This window comes from Maniola hyperantus, chromosome 6, assembly GCF_902806685.2.
Source record: "Maniola hyperantus chromosome 6, iAphHyp1.2, whole genome shotgun sequence".
NCBI classification, from domain to species: Eukaryota; Metazoa; Arthropoda; class Insecta; order Lepidoptera; family Nymphalidae; genus Maniola; species Maniola hyperantus.
The window spans coordinates 7038135-7058898 of NC_048541.1; the positions used below are offsets into that span (position 1 = coordinate 7038135).

Here is a 20764-nt window from a genome sequence, read left to right on the forward strand (position 1 = left end):
GCTTGTTAATATTAGTTTATAACCCTCTTACGGAATTGTGTACATGAGTCATGAATTTCTTATCAGCTTAAATACAAACAATAGCCTAAATAATATAATTAACCATCCATACTTCTTTAAAACGAATAAAACACGAATCAGACTTGCGCACCAAGAGTTCCGTACTACAGACGTATTTTTCGACATTTTGTATGATAATTCAAAAATTTACATAAAAATAAATAAAAACCTGTTTTAGAATGTACCCCATTTGGTGTAGTAATCTTACTTTGAAAGTTGAAAATACTTATTATTTGTTCCTGATCACATTTTAATTTTTTTCGTGATGTAATCACAAATTCAGTTTTCGGATTTTTCCCCGTGTGCTATAAGACTTACCTAAATGCCAAATTTCGTGATTCTAGGTCAACGGGGAGTACCCTCTAGGTTTCGTAACAGGGTTCCGTTTTTCGTTTTGCGGTACGGAACCCTAAAAATACTGAATCAGTAGGTATATTATGCAGAATAATAGACTCATAATTTTTTTTTATATGATTTTTAAAATTAAATGCTGATTTTTCATATTTTGTATGCTAAGCCATTTTTGTATATTTGGTATCTAACTGGTAAGTGGTAACCCCCGCAATTGCACGCTTATAAAAATGCATGTCAATTTGCCAGTAATTGGGTGTACATCATGTAAAGGTAAACTTATTTTTTTCCTGTTCATTATAATATTTTTGTTATTATCTGTTGGTAAACCCACACAATAAAAATAACATAGAACGTACCTACCTTTCACAAAAAGGATGTTTAATTGTTTAACTATAATGTATGAAAATATTTAATTATTCATTTATGCTGCCGCAAAACCACAAAGGTACATAAATGAAAGAAAGCCCAGTGAGTTATGGCAACAAAAAAAAGTTTGAAATACAGTAAACGTGGGATAGAACTCGTAAAACTGACTCGTTTGTCAATACCTTCTGAAATACGGTAATGGAAATACGAAATAAAACAGAAAACAAAAAGCAAAATATGATTAGTGTTTGCCATACATCCTATTGCCAGATTTTACGGCCTCCCGCCCGGAGGATATCCATTTTAACTCGGAATATATTAAAACACTCATGTACCTATGCACCTATTAGTACACGTCAGTAGGTACGAGTATTTATTTTCTGGGACTGCTATTTCTAATTAAGTAAAATAAATTTTAAACTCTGTAACAATATTGTAAAAAATAAATCGTACAATTATCTTTCTCCTAATATAAGTTTGCATTCTTCTCATCCTTTAGAAGTTTAGTTTTCTGAAAGTTTCACTTCTACCGTATGTGAAACTCCACACATGTTTTTTTTCTGTCTTTCAGCCCATTAATTTTGCAGTGTGGAGTAATTTGGCCATATAATAATTTGGTACAGCGTGTATCTATCAGTAGATTCTGAAAATTAACCAACCTTGGCCCAAGTTGGTAAATGGACGGGACACGTCATGAGTCTACTCGTGTGCTTTAGTGATGTGGATTTGAAATTTCAGTTTTCCTGCGTGTCTCGAGAGCCACTTAACCCAAAAGTCGAAAGAAATACATATTTTATTTTAAACCTGAGTTTATTGTTTATCTATAAACGATTACGAGACTCGTAATCAGGAGTATCAAAACTACTAAGAAACTATCATCTTAATATATAAAAGGAAAAGGTACCTAACTGACTGACTGACTGGTCTTTCATATTCAAAATCCTTTGATCTTTTATCGTTTTGTATTTTATGGCTTTTTTCTTGTACCTGTATTTGTATTTAAATTTATTATTAATCATCTAGTTAGTGTAAGTGGCACTGCCTTTCTAATAAGATATAAAATAAATAAATAAATAAATCAACGCACAGCTCAAACTACAGGACGGATCGCGCTGAAATTTGGCATGCAGATAGCTATTATGACGTAGGTATCCGCTAAGAAAGGATTTTTGATAATTCAACCCCTAAGATGGTGAAATAGGGATTATTAACGGAATAAAAATAAGTAATTATTTCTAGTATATAAATTACATAATAATATAGTAAAAATAAATAAGGGTTCCATTTTTACCATTTCGGTAGAGAACTCTAAGATAAAGATACTAATAACGACCTCAATTGCCTCAATACGATCCACGCTGCATTATTGTTAGACTCACTCCAAACACAAGCCCGCTCAAAAAAAAATTGTAAGAACTTTACAATAAAACTAATTGTAGGGAAAGTGGAATATTAGTCATATTGGCCAGTCGACATAGCCAATATTATTTATATATCAAATGAAATAATTAGAATCCGGAGAGTATCCTGTGAAGCCTGAAGGCATTCAGTGACACGGCACACGACTACGGTGGTGCGTCTCCCTGAGTTCCGGAACGCAGACACACTGCTTCCCCTTCCTGTCCCATTCGTCGAGGACGTGTAATGCTCTGTAAAAAAGTGAAATATTCAGTTTTTATCTTACTTTTAGTGAAAAATAATAATTTACAAAACTTACTGCAGATTTATTTATAGGCTTTTTTATTGTACTGCCCCTGCTGCGTCTGTCAAACAAAATTAATGATTAAACGAACTAACCTGTACGTGAAGTTCTATAATAATTATACGTCTCAAATAGCTCATTTTTAGGGGTTCCGTAATTCCGAATCACCAGAGAAAAAACAAACCCCGATAGGTTTACTTCGTTGTCTGTCTGTCGAGAGTCAAGACCCATCAAGTGAATCAAAATCTAAAGGGTCATTTCCGTCGACCTAGGATCATGAAATTTGGCAGGTAGCATTGTCTTATAGCACAAGTAAAAAAAATCCGAAAAATGAATTTATGTTTAATATCTCCAAAAATGTAATTCTTGTACGATGGTACGGGACCCTTCGTGTGTGAGTCGACTCACACCTGACTGGTTTTACGGTTTCGTAGTCCAAATAAAAAAAAACGGGACACATATAGGATCAGTCGTGTGTCTATCTGTTTGTCCGTCAGTCCCAGCCAATGTACTTTGATTCCTATTTTGTTTAGCAATTAAAAAACTAACGAAAAATCCTAACTCAAATGTTATCAAAACCACGTACCTCATAAACATGTTCAGCCTAGCTATGAAACATATATAAACCAGAGCCTTTTAGCAAACGCCAATTTCGGTCCACGTAAATTTCCAATTTACGTTTGGTTTACAGATCTGTTTGACATCCAGCAAACGAATGTTGGGAAAAAATTAAATTTTTGTTACTCAGGTCAGACACCGTGCACGAGTAATTCAATCCGGTATCACTTTGATCAACCTTTAAACATGGAAACGTGATTGGCTTACCGCCATTTGTTGTTGGTACTTATCAGTGGCGAAGGGTTTTAGAAAAGTGAACACGGGTTCAAAACTCGTTTTGAAAACGATGTTTCTTCTTTTAAAAGAAAGATTGCCATATAATTCTCTTTATCTGATCCTGATACCCTGTAAACAATAACAACAAAACGAATCCACAATAACTGTATTTAAATATTTAAAAAACTTAAATACCTAACTAAAATTTTCTACTTTTTAGTGTTGGTCTTTACTTATTTCCTTGTATCTTTTTCTTTCATACGTACTATTATAAATGCGAAGTGTGTCTGTCTGTCTGTCTGTCTGTCTGCCTGTCTGTCTGTCTGTCTGTCTGTCTGCTAGCTTTTCACGGCCCAACCGTTCAACCGATTTTGATGAAATTTGGTACAGAGTTAGCTTATATCCCGGGGAAGGACATAGGCTACTTATAATAATCCCGGAAAAATGATGAGTTCCCACGGGATTTTTAAAAACTTAAATCCGCGCGTACGAAGTCGCGGGCAACAGCTAGTTAGCTATATTTAAAATTTCAGTTCTTTAGCTACTCGGGAAGTTAGTTTAAAATCGATTGCAAAATTTTGACTAAACAAACAAACAGAGAGACCAGAAGCGGGTTTATATAACATTGGTATCTCTGTTGAAGATTTTAAACCTCTAGCTCATTGGGAAGTCAATTTAAAATCAGTTGTAAAATATGTAATGAACAGACGAACAAACAGAGAGACAAGAAAGCGAGTAATTAAGTGCATTGCCATCCAATTCCAATCTAAGGACAGAAGGAAGCCGATGGAAATATTGTTATAATATGGACCCTTAACCACTAGTAGGTATACCTATAATAATCGTTACGTATAGTCCAAAATAAACATAACTTGTAAATAACTTCGGGTAGTTACATACCACGATAGTTTTGTTTAATTTATTCGTTATTTACTCATCTCCGCAATTTCGTCGTGACCTCAATGTATGTAACAAATTAAACATTACGTTGGTACAATAATGTTAAGGCAAAACTATCATGGTATAAGCAAACCAAATTAATTTACTATTAAGGCAACCATCCCTCTTAATCGAGGATTAAGATCGTTGTTAAAAATTAGAATCTTTACTAGGTTTAAAATACTACTGAGAAAGATATGAATCGTTTTTCTATAATATAGAAAAATTATCTCGCTTCAGTCGCGTTTTTATTTCATAATTTATTAATTGTTTGGGGGCCACCTATTTTAATGATGCGGATAGTCCGTCACTGGGTAAGTATTTTAAAATAATGAAATATTCAGTGGCGTACATAGGATTTAAAGTCACGGTAAGGAGTAGTTAGGTGGGTACCTAAGTACTTACTGGCAAGCCATAATGGATAATGAGCATTGAGCTATTTCCACCAGGGTAACTATTTCTTGGGTAAGCAATACCTTTTTGGCTCTATGAGCTGCATGTCACTAATTATATTAGGTAGGTTTCTTGAAAGGTCGCCAATTTTATCGTCCGCTGGAAACCTACAGGTCCGGTTCGCACGCCTTACAAAATTTTCGTTAGCTACACAGCAGTTAGGAAGTTGCGGCGAATGAGCGGGATGTTTGGTGTAACGCTGATAACACAACAAACAACTTGTTACAAACGTGTTTAGTTTTAGTTATTGCCTCGAGTTCGACGCTTTAACTTATTTCTGTAGTAAGTAGGGAGAAAAGCGACGCATTCACTGAGTTGTTCTGCTATTAGTATACCTCATTAATAAGTAATTCATCATTAAACAGAAACTTTTAATTACCTATAAGGCGCTAAGTTCCAAGTAAGAACCAAGGAGAATGGTGGCCCGAATCATTAGTAAGCTGAAGTGGCAGGCCTTGCTTGTCGTCGATGGCCGTTGGAGCCCAAAAGTGAATACTGCGTATAATTAAGATCCTCCTCCAGCACCATGGACCAACGTTATAAAGAGGCGGGAAGTGGCTGGCGGAGGAAGCCTGAGGACTGGGTGTGGAGGCGCTCGTTAGAGAAGACTATGTCCAACAGTGGACGTCTACAGGCTGCTAACGATGATGATGAGGCGTTAAAGTAGACTATAAGATTTGTACTAAGTAAGACTAGTTTAAAAAAAAATTGTCTTATGTTGCTGTCCAATCCTGCGATTGCGGTAAATTGGCAGCCACAGTGTAACAATAGGAATCACCTCTGATTGGCTAACACACTTCCGCTATTGACCAAAATTTATTGTCAGAGCACAAGTACCATAAATTCGCCAGTCACAACATTTGAGATTCTCGCAATGATTGATGCAACTTGTCCGCAAGCCACCAGCAGAATATTATGTTAAAGTTTGAGTATCGCATATGGCTGAAAGCCCAAAACTCTAGAAATAAGTTTCCAGAGCCACAAAAGGCGCATTTTTTAACACTGAAATGCTCAAGACATCATTCTGGGAACACTAGAATTTTTTCGATGCGCGTGATACGGCTTAATCTTGCTGCTAACTTATGCATATTTTGGCTCTTGTGCCTGTTATGGGTCACCTCATTGTTTACCATGACCTTTAAAATTATATTTTAGAGTACGTTATGGTTAGGTACGAACAATTTGCCTTGATGTATATGAAACTCAATGGAAAGATACGCATAGTTCCTTACACAATTCAATAATATTGTAAGTTGTGCAAATGTGTTCTAGTGGGAAACTAAATTAGTTGTAACAAATGTGGAGCATCAGTCAGGGCCCAGGGCCAGCGGTCGTCGTTAGTGGTCGAGCCGACAGCCATAAATCTGCGCTCCTCGAGGACAGAGACTATAAAACAATCCCTTGATCGGTTTCCTCGCGAATTATTAATGTGGTCGGTTAAATACGTTTTCTATAATCATTTTAGGTAACGTGAGCAAAATCACTACCCATCTTGACCATATTATTAGAAAATGCGAAAGTATTTTTATTTTTTTTGTTGGTTTGTCCTTCTATCACGTTCCAGCGGAGCAACGGATTGACGAGATTTTTTTGTGTGGATATACCTAATTAAAGACCTGGCCAGAAATATGGGCCTTTTTTACTCCAAGAAAACAAACAGTTCCTGTGCCATGTCACATTTTTGTCTTTCAATCAGTCACAGAATATACAGACCAACAAATCCACGTGATTTTGTCCATGGATACAGCTAAAGACCTAGACAGTGACATAAATAACTTTTTGTTCATACATCAACATAACATAATATTAATATACCCGGAACCTACTATACAAATTAATAATGTCTACGTAAAGCCAAAAATAATATGTTGTGTTAGAAACAAACAATACATACATGATTTTTTTTTAAAGCAAGTACTCTTTGAATATCTAGAGTCTAACGCAGTCCTTGAAAATTAAAAAGTGATGGCTTGTACACTAACAGTTTTTAACCAAATTTCATAACAGAGGACAAAACAAACTCAGGATAGCCGTAAAAGCTTTTCCACGCTTTGATCACATACAAAATAGACAAATGGATATAAAAACTGGAATTATGGTGCAATCCATCCTGGCGCGATGCGTTTTATTTGTAGGTAAATACTATACGGCTAGCATTAATCATAATGCACTAAGAGCCAGCGCGTGCCACACCTTCCTTATTTTATAAAAGCTGAAAGTTTCTCTATGTATTGTCCCCAACACTGGGAGGAACGTTTGTTTGGACTCAGTTTGTTTGGATCATTGTGGCTTTGGGAGATAATAGGTACCTAATAAAGGTGTAAGAAAGTCTAATTTTTTTATACTTTCTTCGGAATAGTATTAGAAATCACGTCATGCAATGCCAGAAATTTAGTGTCGTGGCCACTCCCAATCAGACAACCTTAAACTTTTAAATATTAAGAGTGTCTGGCACGCGCTGGCTCTCTCTCTATAACGTAGGGGTGGCGTCACTGTAGCGAGTGCGTGTGCAGTTGTGCACTCAGACAACGAGGCCACAGGCGGGGCTATTGCAAACAACTGTACCGAGAATTTAATCTTACGACTTACGAGCGTCGAATGCTCTACACAACATCGACTGATATCTACTTGGCTTCGAAATATGAGGTTTTTTTCATATTTGTATCTTAAGGAGAACATAGCCTAGTGGTTAGGATATCCGCGTCCTAATCAAAGGTCAGGGGTTCGATCCCGCTCACGCACCTATAACTTTCGGAGGTCTGTGCGTTTTAAGTACCTAATCAAATATCACTTGCTTTAACGGTGAAGGAAAACTTCGTGAGGAAACTTCCATGCCTGAGAGTTCTCCATAATTTTCTCAAAGGTGCGTGAAGTCTGCCAATCCGCACTTGAACATGGCAGACAATGGCCAAAACCCTTCTCACTCTGAGATGAGACCCGTGCTCTGAGTCTGTAGTGAGCCGGCGATGATGATGATGGTGATCATGATGATGATGATGAATCTCTAGAAGGGTTTCCATTAAGGGTTTCAACCACCTTTGCCCTACAGCGCAACGCCCACCATCCGCCGCCGCGCCGCCAGCTCGTCTTCCGCAGTTGAGGCTCATGCACAACAACGGCTGCGTTGCTGCGCCGTGAAGCTAACTAAACGTCAATTATTGTCGCATGTTGTTAGTCTGATGTAAAACAGTCTTTAGGTATAGGTATATTACAGCGACAGGTTGAGATGGCAATTGGGGAGGGAACGCCCCGCACACGCGCACAGCCCCCGCGCTAACCCAGTGCGAGCGAGCGCGGGTGACGTGCGGGTGTGCGGGGCGTCCCCCCACCTCATACACCGATTGCCATCTCGACCTCGCTTACTATACATAACAACAAAGATAAAAATGTCACTAGTCTAACCAGACATTTCCTATTTCTCAATTGATTGCATTCGTGGTTGGTCTGCAATCTACGGCAACGTTTCCAATATTTTCTTTTCTATATATTTTTGGTATTCACAAATAGGTACACTGATACTATTGGATAGGATAATTTACATTTGCGAACTATAAAATAAATAAAAAAGCCTTATATTCTCATGGTGGTGAGACTGAAGTGGCAATGGGCAGGGTACACCGATCGAAAAATCAATAGATGTTGCTTAAGGTGTTGGAATGGCGACCTTGCACCGGAAAGGGCAGCGTTAAAAGACCCCCCAATAGGTGAACAGGCAACCTCAAACGAGTTGCAGGGCACCGCTGGATTGAGGCGGCGCAGGACCGTGGCGTGTGGAAATCCCCACAAGAGACTTAATGTCGAGCAATGGACGTATATCGATTGATAATGATGATGATGAATACAGATGTGGTTAGTTTTGTTAGGTAAAATTAAAGCAAGAATTAATTGTCGTAATTCTTGGAAGTCGTAAGTTATCGAAAGTAACGTGATTCAATCAATTATACGAAGTGGCTGTTAGTTCACGTAGAACGTAAATGTAGGATCAAAAAGAGCAAAAACGAGTGGAAAATCGCTTAAGCAAATCCTCCGAGCGCGACGCCTTTATTTGCGTAGGGTTCTGGTGATAAAATTCCACCATCTTTTAACATTATGTTTATTTTATAACTCTACAGGAACGAATATAATACACCTTACCATATAATATATAATGTTTCTGTAATAATCAATCCATATATTATAGGTGCGAAAGTGTTTTCTCGTTTGTCCTACAATTACGCCGTAACGTAACAATGGATTGACGTGATTTTATACACGAATACAGCTAAAGACCTGGAAAGTGATATAATTATATAGACTACTTTTTATCCTGAAAACAGCAAAGAGTTCCTTAGGAATTTTAAAGCCTAAATCCACACAAACAAGTCCCGAGCATCAGCTAGTTTATTTGTAATTTTTACATGTAAACAACGTAACGTACTACACGTGTCATACTATTAATTAGCTTATTAGGTATAATATCAATGCCGTAGTTATAATTTACAATAATAGTTGTTGTATACTTATTTCATTTTCAAGACTAACCCGTTACCTTACATGCATCATATCTCATTACGTGCGATCAACCCGTTATTGATACCAAGGGGCTAAAGGCTACAAACGACCCATTTCATGGCATAAAGACATCAAGCATTATCTGTTCAAACATCGTGAAAACCATAAATCATGAATTTATTATAAGAATTTATTTATTCTACGCACTTACCACTAGGTGAGATCGTAGTCAAAGGCTAACTTGTCGATGGATGAAAAACCTCACGAACTAGAGACATAGCCGTTATATAATGTTGCAAGATGAGGAAAACCACGAGTTCTAATTATTATTATATTATTAGTATAATTAAATAAGTACAACAACTGCGGATTTCTAATGTAGTAAAGTGCTGTATCGCAGCAACTCTTTTTAGGTGCGCGTAAATGTCTACCGTAAGAAATACGAGAGCAGCTAATGACGCTATTTCCTTCAGCCCAAATAAACTGCGGTGCACTACAAATAGGTAGTATCCAACAAAAAAATTAAGATACTCGTAGGTACCTATACCAATTTTTAAAACTATAAAAGTAGCTTTCTAAAAGTTTGTATTTCAGTTAAGAAGAGGGAAGATAAAATTATTAATATAATAACTCTGTATCTACTTGTTTGTACTATCAGCTAATTGAGTCAATACACGTAATATTTTTGATTGATTGCGTCTGTAAATCAAGGACAATGCAAGGTAAAAAAGTGAAAGTGGCCTTCTGCAGGTCACGTTTCAAAAATAATGAAGATTTTCTCGAGATTGGCTCACTCCTTTGAATATTTTCAGATGAGTAGGATAAAAGCTAAGAGGCAATATTTCAGCAATACATTGTTTAGGTTAAGATGAGCGTGAGGCTGGAGTAGTATTTTGCGGCAGACAAATACTCTGTGAAATTAACTGTTTCGCGCCCAGCCTGTTTCGGACGCTCTCGTTTATTTTACAAAGATCTAACCCTAGAAGAATGTTTACTTAAACACTTTCAAGATTCTATGTTTCGAAAAAATGATTATGAATTTATTAATTATTCTTTTTAGTGGAACTCTTGCGCTATACATTGTACAAAATAAGGTTTTCAGGGACATCAGAGGAGTAAAAATCTTTTGAAATAATTCAAGACTCGATAAAACAAAATTAAACAAGAAGAGATATAAAAAGAGGGATAAGGAGAGCAAGAGTTCATGAGAAAGCTTTTGTGTTGTTTAAGCGAAGTGACCACTAGGAATAACTCTTGCAGAAGTTTGGCAAGTCACTTGCTCTATGTCCACACTCTTAGCAAGTCAACTTCTAAAATTGTTGTACTTATATTATGTAAATTGCGGAAAGTGACTTGTGAGCATTTACACAGTAACCTTACTGTAATGCTAGAAGTGACTTACCAGACGTCAATCCTGCAAAATATTACTTTGTTTAACAAGTCAAGTTTGTGTTAAGTTTTGTCTTTTGCAACGAGCAACTCGTTATTAAAATAAACACAACTTTATTTTGAGCTTTAAGAACGAGTTGTTAAAACTCAAAAGGTATTTTATTTATTACGTTACAAGTTCCTTTGACTGCTATCTCACCTAGTAGTAAGTGACGATGCAGTCTAAGATGGAAGCGAGTTAACTTGGAAGGGGTATTACAGTTTTATTAAACTCATAGCCCTGATCGATTTCTACGCGCCAACATACCGGAATGCTAAATTGCGTGGCGGCATGACTTTGCCGGTAGGGTGGTAACTGGTAACTATCCGCGGCCGAAGCCTCTCACAAACAAAAACTATTATGCCACATCCACGTAATTTAATTCAATGAAAATTGGGCAAATTGTATGCACAAGAAGCTAGTGGAGGGTGTGTGTAACAAGTCGAGTGGGAACAAAGGAAACTAACGGCGAGCGGACTGTTTAAGAATAGTTTGCTAACATGCTACTTACTCTTGTTGGCAATTTTAACTATCGCTTCGAGACCAAATATATGGGATGCAATTTACAACGAGAAAGCATTGCAAATTACAATTTATTTTAATTCTGTATATATTTGTAATGAAAAGAAAATCTCGGCCTTTCATTTAAGTAAATTATGTTAACTGAATATGCATTTTAAGCAATTAAGTATCATTTGCTTTAACGGTGATGGAAAACATTGTAAGAAACCTGCATGCCTGAAAGTTTTCCATAATGTTCTCAAAGGTGGCAAGTCTGAAAAATGTTACTTGACCAGCGCGGCGTGGTGGACTATGGCCTAAACCCTTTTCATTCTGAAATTAGATCTGTTTTTTGATGATTGTAACACTTAAAATTTTGACAGTATCATTTAGGTTTCTTTCTAAGGGTTGTGTAACGTTAAGTCCATATTAAATTAGTAGACATATCTCCAAAGTAATCACACTTTGTTAGAAACAAGTTATTTTTGATGTCATATTATGTTATCTCTAGACTGCGGTAAAGTTGCGATCGCCGCAAGCCTCGCTTGTATTAAGTTCTATAAAATGAACGTATGACTACTTTATTTATTTTAACGTAGGACTTGGCAGTATTATAATCGTAGAGTCACGACTCATGACCCTTTTTCTGCGTAATTCCCCTTTAAGTAGAGCATAAGTAACAAGTGAAAATATTAGAGGTACGGTTGGAAAATTTGTTGGTATTCACGCAAATACTATAAGAGTTACCTTTCCATTCACCTTTTTCAAATAGGTAAAGTTATTGTATGTGACGTACCTGATTATTATTGATGATATTCACTTTATGTAGATAGACAAGAAAATGATAATGTTAGTACTGCTGTTATAAATTTTGACTTGTGGTTCATTAATGCCTGCAGTTTAAGACATTTTGTAAATTAAAGAATACCTTACTTAAATCTCCACCACTTAAATGTCATAAAAGCGGGGTGGCAATTAACAAGTGTTTTAAAAACAGTGAAACATAAAAAATACACCAGTAAATATTTGTTTAAAACATATTTTATATCAGACAACTCTGCCTCAGATTGTGGCTTATTTCTGCAGTAAGTACTATACCTAATAAGAATACTTGAACGGCTAAGACCAAAATCCTAACAATATTGATAAGAAATGTCTAAAGTTAAAAATAAGGCTTTGTTGACTAAGATTATCCAAATATGTTTATAAAATATAAGGATAATTAAACATTTTTGGAGGGTGCTTCTTAATTTTAATGATATGACCGAAATATAGCTGAGTACGCCTCTTAGCAGAAGTGCGCGTCTCGAAAAGGTCTAGGGTGTACAAAGTTCACCTCTTACGATAATACCGCTATAGACCCTACTTCAAATCTGAAGCAAGATAAACGGAGCTGCTCTTATTTGTAATATGAAGAAATTGGGAATAAAGAAAGGTCGTATTAAAAATATTTTCGTACGAGATTGGTTTCATTGTGATGAGGATTATAAATAATTTCGGATTTTTTTCTAATCAAGCTTTTTATCCGACTGCATCAGAAGGGTAATGTTTTTCAATTGTATGTATGTATCAAAAAATTGTTTGGCATCGCCTACAGTCTGAACGGAACGGACAGTACACAGACTTCAATAAATGAGGTGTCGATTCGTCTTAGTTGTGGGAGTGACTCCAACTAAGTTAATGATGTCACTCAAAAACAATAAAATTATAGCAAACCGAATACGTAATATTTTTGATTCGACCTGTAGCATACACATTATGGATTGAAAGATAAATAAAAGTGGGATCGTTAGTAAAAACATTTTTTCCGTGCAATCTTGAGGTGAGACTTCATTGAATAGTTTTTTTTCAAATTATTATGAGGTTTATTTGCAGTTTTTAAAAAAAAAAAAATCGGTTAACAAAAAAAGTCAAAAATGAAATAAAAATTAATTAGTAAATAAATAAATAAAAAGAAACCCGACTTATTACTTAGTAGCAATATTTTCTACGATTTAAAAAAATACATACATAAATATATACATAACTGCTACTTATCTTAAAATTACGCCAAAATGTGACCCATAACATTAGGCCAACCTGTTACATAGTCTGATGGAAGTTTGATGATTTTATGATATCGTGTCGTCTGCTAGTTTTTATCCCATATTTTTTGTATCTATCCCAAAGGCAAATCATTTTTTGAATTGATACACCCCATTGTGTATAGAACCTGTATCTATGGGTGTGAAGGATTTATAATATAATCCAAGGTTCGTCCAGGCGAGGGAAACTTATTGCCAAGTTGCGTGTTAGCTTCTAATACATTACGGCGTCTACCTGAAACATCTCTGTCTGCAATCGCAATATTTAATTTGCAATAAAACAACGAATTTATGAAGCTTTTATCTATTAAGATTACTCATTTTAATCATGATAGATAGATAGATAATTAATTCAGAGGTTAATTTTTATTCCGGAAAAATCAAAGTTTTTAAAACTTAAATCCACACTGACGAAGTCGCGGACATCATCTAGTCTTAAATAAACGATGATCCCACTAGATAACTACAAATTATTAGTTTAAACAACATCGCAAAGTACGAAACCTATCTAGTAGGTACCTACTACTACGAACATAATATTATTATGAAGATAGTCTTCACACATTTATTTTTCAGATCCTATTACAGGGGAGCCTGGGGGCAATGGCAATTTTACCGCTGTCTGGAAAACATATTATAACATTAGAAATAACTTATTTTTCACGAGGTCTGATAACTTACGTGTTCCAGCGCGTGCTTTATCGTGTATTTTTTCACGATTGCTTGAGTGATTTTTAGGATGATTGTGTACTAAATTTTAGCGGAAAATTATGAGTTGCGACGGAGGAAGAGCAACAAAGCCTTGACCTGCGCAGACGGGAGACTATTGTCCGCGGAGGACAAAAATGAGTAACTAAGAACTACATTGTATAACACACACGATTGACCAATAGTACGGCGAAACACCGTAATAAAACATGGGGGACTTTTGTCGCGGACAAAAAGTCCCTTGTCTGCGCAGGCCCTAATTATGATCACGGATAAATGGAACTTGTCCGTGATCATAATTTCGACTAACAAAGACTATGAGTCCTATAATGGATTAAGTCAAGGACCATAGTGTAGAATAATGCTCAAGGATGATATACATAGTTTTATTGTTTGGGAATCCTACTAAGATCGAACAATGTTATGAAGTAACGAAAATCATTTTCAATGAAGAAACGTAAAGCCAGTATTGTGAGCAATGATAGCTAAAGGAAGAATAACAAAAGCCACAATAGAACGCCATCAGTCAGGAGTGGCGGAGTGCAGTCAATGGCTGCTGTCAAAACAGCGCCATTCAATACGGCTGCTTATGATTCAATAATGGCTTTCACTGCTTCCCTCGTAAATAATTCAACGTCGAATTCCTGATATTGTAATAGAACTGTTGGTAAAGTAAACTTCCTCATTGTATACAGAATACCTACCTATACTTTTTAAAATTAGATACAAACCCTTGTCTGCGATATTACCTAAATGGTAAGTGACAATAATTTAAGATGAAAAAGGGCTAATTCGCTAACTCTGTGTTCAACTATGAATGATAGCCACGAGCCCAAAATTCATGATTTTATTCTATTATTCAACTGAAAATCCTTACTCCTTTACTTCTTTACATTTTAAATGTACCTACTATTATTAGCTATTTATAGCCCCAATAATGAAGCGAAGTAAACAAAAGCACTATTTTTTCCTACGAGGAGATTTACAATACTACAAGAAGTTTTGCAGGAAATGTATTTTTTACAACATTTGTGAAAAAAAGAAAATGATTCATGCCTAATATTATTAAAGTAGAAACTCACTGCCTCACTATCAATGTATAGGTACAGCTTAAACTGCTGGGCCTGGAAACTTGAAATTTACATCTTGATTTTGCTCTTTTTTGAAGTGATTGTCAATAGTAGTACACCTGCGACACTCCAAATACGACCAACTAAGTACAACTACAAGCAAACTGATTTAATTACCTGTTAGGTACTACTACCGGAATACCGGCCTGTCTGCACACGGTAGTAGAGGTGAGGTCTGAGCAAAGCCAATCGAGCGGGACAACTACAACGCTATAGTAAGCAACATAAGTACCTACTAGGTATGAAGTAAGAATCAAATGAGGCCAGCGCAGCAATACCAGTCGTTGTGGGTGACGACAATTGGAGTGAGAGTCGCTTCTTAGTAATAGTTAGTATACCTACTGTGATAGTAGTATGTTTAACAATTACTTAGCATAATCATATCCCTTGACATTTGTTTTATTTAGCTAACTGTATGACTGTATTTGTAAACGTGAAAACTCTAAGCTCGAGAAAAGCGATTCCAAATACGTAGCACTTGTATTCAAAACAGCCGTTACTTTCTTGAAATTCTTTTATGGAAAGGAAATGTTCCGATCGGCGAAGTCGCCTCTTAAACTGATATAAACATCGTAGCGGGGAAACGTTGAAAATGCGCGCCTCCCGAGAGGGCGAGTCATCGCAACGTACTTCCGTTGCATTCAACACGAACAGACAGTTTGTTTTTAGTTTTCGTTACTAAATAAATAGGAAGACGATATTTTGAAGTTGAGCTGTTGGGAATGGTCATAATGTTTTTTTAATAAGAACGTGAGCGCTGTATCCTGTAGGTTTTATGCAAAATCTTATGTCCCATTAAAATATATTTTGCTAAACTTAAAAACTTTATACAACCCAAAATTCCACACTAATATAAAATAATATATTCAATTGTGTGTATGTCTATCTGCTAGTTTTTCACGGATAGCTTGTATCCCATGAACGGATGTGGGCTACTTTTTATTCGGAAAAATGAAAGAGTTTTAATTTTTTATTACCTAAATTGACGTGGACTAAGTCGCAGATATCATCCATTTGGTACTCAGATAGCTTACACCTTAATTTAGGCTACTTTTTATCCTGAAAAATCAAAGAGTGCCCACGGGATTTTTAAAAACCTAATTCCACGCGGACGATGTCGCGGGCATCAGCTAGTAAAAAAAGACATGTACCAACGATTGTTGAAAAATCAGTTCTTGTGAGTAAACAATACATTGCGAGCGTAGTAAACAGAGACGTCCAGGCCTAGAGGCTTTGATGTATCGGGTGATAGCACGCAACGCTGCAATGTATGCGGCTCGCCTCGTGGCCTTACAAAATAATTATAAATCCTGCTAATACCCTCATTTTGTTACTGAGACTTTACGATTTGAGCTCTCGCCGTGTATTTAATTTTGTTTTGTAGAACCCCTAATAGATGTAGTGTAGTGTAGGCTTGGTGTGTCTCCAACCGTAAGCCCGGTGTAACACCAGCTTGCGCCAAAACTGCTAACGTTGCACGTTACATTGTATTAATGCATTCTCGATTATTACACGCTTTACGCTCAACATGATCAGACGTTTTATTTCTATCATCATCACCAACACCAATCACCACATGGCGACCCTGCTCTAAGGACTTGAGAAGAAGCGACGAAGGTAGAAAATGGGGAAGAAATATCCCAAGTAAAAAGAAGAAAGAAGAGACCATCGTTGTGGCGCAAAATGCCAATGGCGAGGCCAGCGCTAGGCGACTTTACTCGGAATTGGAATTAAGTGATATTTTATTAATAGTGGTGTTGTCGATAATGATGATGGCTATTGTATGGTATTTTTATAAAAGATGTCAAGAAAAATCAATTAATATCTTACGAAGAGAAATGAATGCAGGCCATATGAATGTTGTAACGAGGCCCCCGGAGATGGTGACTTCAGCGCATATTTGAGCCCCGCGACGCGACGTTCCGAGAAATTTGGCCGACGTGACCCGACCCAGTGTTTGTGAACAGTGTACCTACGATGTGAATGGAATGTACTGTGACCTTTTTCCGAGAACTGCACCTGTTACTTAAGTGCGAACTTATAAAATTAATATATGGAATTAGAACAATTAGATACTATATTAGTGCAATTAAATCAATTAAGGACTTATTTAGTGAAAATCGGACCTAGTAGAAGAAAAGGGGACTTGTTAGTGAAAAAGTACAGTGAGGCAAATAAATGTTATAATAGTTATTTAGAAGTAATGGGGATAGTACAAGAAAAATTCGATAAAAACGAGTATACACAGGACACTCAAAAATATGTATTAGGAATTAAATATAAGGTAGAGAGTTTATATAGGGATATTTTTAATTTGTGTAATTTTCAGGAAACTTCCACAGACAAGATGGAGAGTAAGGTAAGTTTTGATTTGAAAACCGCGGTAAACTTGTTGCCTATTATGACCGACGATGAAAGTGTTACGCAAAAATTAATAGATGCAATTGAACTTTATAATTCGATGTTAAATACCGAAACTAAATGCTTACTTGTGAATTTTATCTTGAAAACACGCCTTTCGCGTAATGCTAAGCTACGCCTTAATACAAAATACGACGATGTAGAATCTTTATTGCGGGACATGAAATTGCATCTGTTAACTAAAAAATCCGATGTAGCGTTACAAAGTAAACTACAATCGACCGTTCAGGCCAATAAGTCGATTGAAGAATTTGGACAGGAAGTTGAAAAATTATTCGTAGAATTAACGATTTCACAGGCTGACGGAGAGCCGTCAAAATACGAAATTTTGCGGCCATTAAATGAAAAAAATGCTATAAAACGGTTTGCAGATGGATTGCGGAGCCAAAAATTAAGCACGATCATAGCCGCACGCAACTATAGCACTCTGAAAGATGCAATAAGAGCAGCGGAGGACGAATCCTTAGTGAATCCTCCTCCTCCTTTCATGACATATCAAAGAGGTCAATTTCGTGGTAGACGTGGTTATAATAACTTTAATAGGGGAAGGCCACAATATTATCCAAGGTCATATTATAATAATTCGTATCATAACAACGATCACTTTCATAATAATTCCCAAAGATATTCCTATTATAATCGTGGTTTTTCATCTGCCAGAAATGCGGTCAGGGGTGCAAACCCAACTCGAGGTCGTGGTGTTACATATCAGTGGCAAAATAACAATAGGAGTTCACGAGGAGCTTTTACAAATAGGAATCAGAGGAAAAAAAATTATGCTGCTCCTTCGTCAACTGAAAACAACGAGAGTTCAGAAAAATTTTTTCGTCCCTAAATTCATTTTATCAGGAAATAGCATAAATTGGGTGAATTTTAGGCGTTACGGTCAGACAGTAGACTTATTAGTGGATACTGGAGCATCAATTTGCGCTATTAAGCGTAGTTCATTAAATAAACTTAGAAATCAACCACAATTTTATGCTGATGAGTTTGAGATTCATGGAGTTGGTGGCGGTCTTATGTCAGAAGGTTATGTATTTTTAGATCTCTACAGCTATGGCAAAAAATTCATACAAAAATTTTATGTGTTTCGTAATTTACCATGTAATTCATCTGGAATTTTAGGACAAGACTTTCTGTTAAAATACCGTGGGATTGTGAACTATAAAAATAAGTGTTTAATATTAAGGAATAGATTTAGTACTGTAAGATTAGCGCTTAACTTTGATGACGTGTTAGAAATAGAACCTAGATGTGAAGTTATTAAGTATATTCCTACTAATCTTAATAAAGATTGCGTAATTGTAAGCGATGAAGTGGCTAATGGTGTATTCATAGCGAATTCAATTTGTTCGCCAAAAAATGGGTGTTTACCTGTTAAGATATTAAATACAACAGAAAATAAAGTAGTTTTAAGAAATATTAAGCCTATTGTGCATGATGCAGATGAGTATTATATAAGTAAGTTTAGTTCTAGTTTATTAAGCCCGTCACGCACGCGTGAATTATTTTCTTTATTAAAGTTGGAATCTTATTTGAATAAGGAAGAACAAAGTACAATTGAAAATATTTGTGCTAAGTATAGTGATATTTTTCACTTACCAAATGATAAATTGAGTGTAACGAATATTTACAAGCAAGACATTAAATTGAAAGACAATACTTCAGCGGTTTATAGTTAACCATATAGGTTACCCTTTGCACAAAAACAAGAAATTAAAAAACAGGTTGAAGAGTTACTTAAAAATGATATTATAGAAGAGTCAGTTAGTGATTGGTCAAGTCCATTACTTATAGTTCCAAAAAAGGTAGATAAATCAGGTGAAAGAAAATGGAGAGTTGTTATAGATTATAGAAAGCTTAATGATAATATAAAAGATGACAAATTCCCACTACCCAATATCACAGATATTCTAGATTCGTTATCAGGTTTCATATATTTTTCACATCTTGATTTATCGCAAGGGTATTATCAAATATAATTAGATCCAGAAAGTAGAAAGTATACTGCTTTTTCGACTGATCAAGGTCAATATCAAATGAAAAGACTGCCTATGGGTCTGAAAATCAGCCCAAGTGCTTTTTCTAGAGCAATGACAGTAGCTATGGCAGGATTGAATTATGAAAAATGTCTGATATACCTAGACGATTTAATAGTTTTAGGTAGAAATTTGGAAGATCATAATAAAAATTTAATTACAATTTTTGAAAGACTTCGAAAAGTTAATCTCAAGTTAAATCCTTCAAAATGTGAATTTTTGAAGAAGGAACTTTTATATTTAGGCCATGTTATTTCAAACAGTGGAATTTTACCAGATCCAGAAAAGGTGAAAGTGGTAAAGAATTATCCGGTTCCAAAATCAACTGATGATGTAAAACGTTTCGTAGCATTCGCTAACTACTATAGAAAATTCGTAAAAAACTTTGCAGATATTGTCTTACCTCTAAATAAACTCGCAAAAAAAGATGCAATTTTTAATTGGTCATCAGAATGTGAAGAAGCTTTTAACACATTAAAAAATATTCTAATTAATCCTCCAGTATTGAGTTATCCAGATTTTTCAAAAAATAATGAATTTGTTTTAGAAACAGACAGTTCAGGTTTTGCAATAGGTAGTGTATTATGCAATAAAAACGGTAAACCAATCGCTTATGCGAGCAGAAATCTAAATAAAGCAGAACTAAATTACCCGATTATAGAAAAAGAACTACTAGCTATAGTATGGTCAGTAAAATATTTTAGGCCTTATTTATATGCTCGTAAATTCAGGATAAAAACAGATCATAAACCATTAATATATTTATTTGGAATGAGAAATCCTACCAGTCGTTTAACAAAATTTAGACTTTGTCTGGAAGAGTATGATTTTGTTGTTGAGTATGTAAAGGGAAAGAGTAATGTAGCTGCAGATGCATTATCTCGTATGATTGTGGAATCTAATGAGTTGAAGAGTATGAATGAGAAGTATGTAAGTGAGAAGAATGTTAATGTGATGACACGTGCTCAGACTAAGAAAGCGAGAGAATGTGAGAATAATAATATTATTACAAACAAGGACGTACCGGCATTTAGACAACATGTAGACAACGTAAGGACTGATCAACCTAACGTTGTTGAGATACTAAAAAAGACTACTAATGACACGGAACTGACATTAATCGATAAGAGAAAGTGGTTAGATATTTTAAATAATAAAAGACTAAATAAACGCGTTTCAAGAAATAAAAACTACATGTACGTTAAGGAAAAGTTGACTATATATTCATGTTTGAACCCAAATTCTTTATCAAT

General features: G+C 35.7%; 1 protein-coding gene across 1 annotated transcript; it reads left to right on the top strand.

The window, feature by feature from the left end:
- Positions 1-16458: 16458 nt before the first annotated feature.
- On the top strand, positions 16459-18307 carry LOC138402483 (uncharacterized). Its single transcript, XM_069499183.1, has one exon. The coding sequence runs from the start codon at positions 17105-17107 to the stop codon at positions 18305-18307; it is 1203 nt and encodes a 400-aa protein (XP_069355284.1). The 5' UTR covers positions 16459-17104.
- The last annotated feature ends 2457 nt before the right edge of the window (positions 18308-20764 follow it).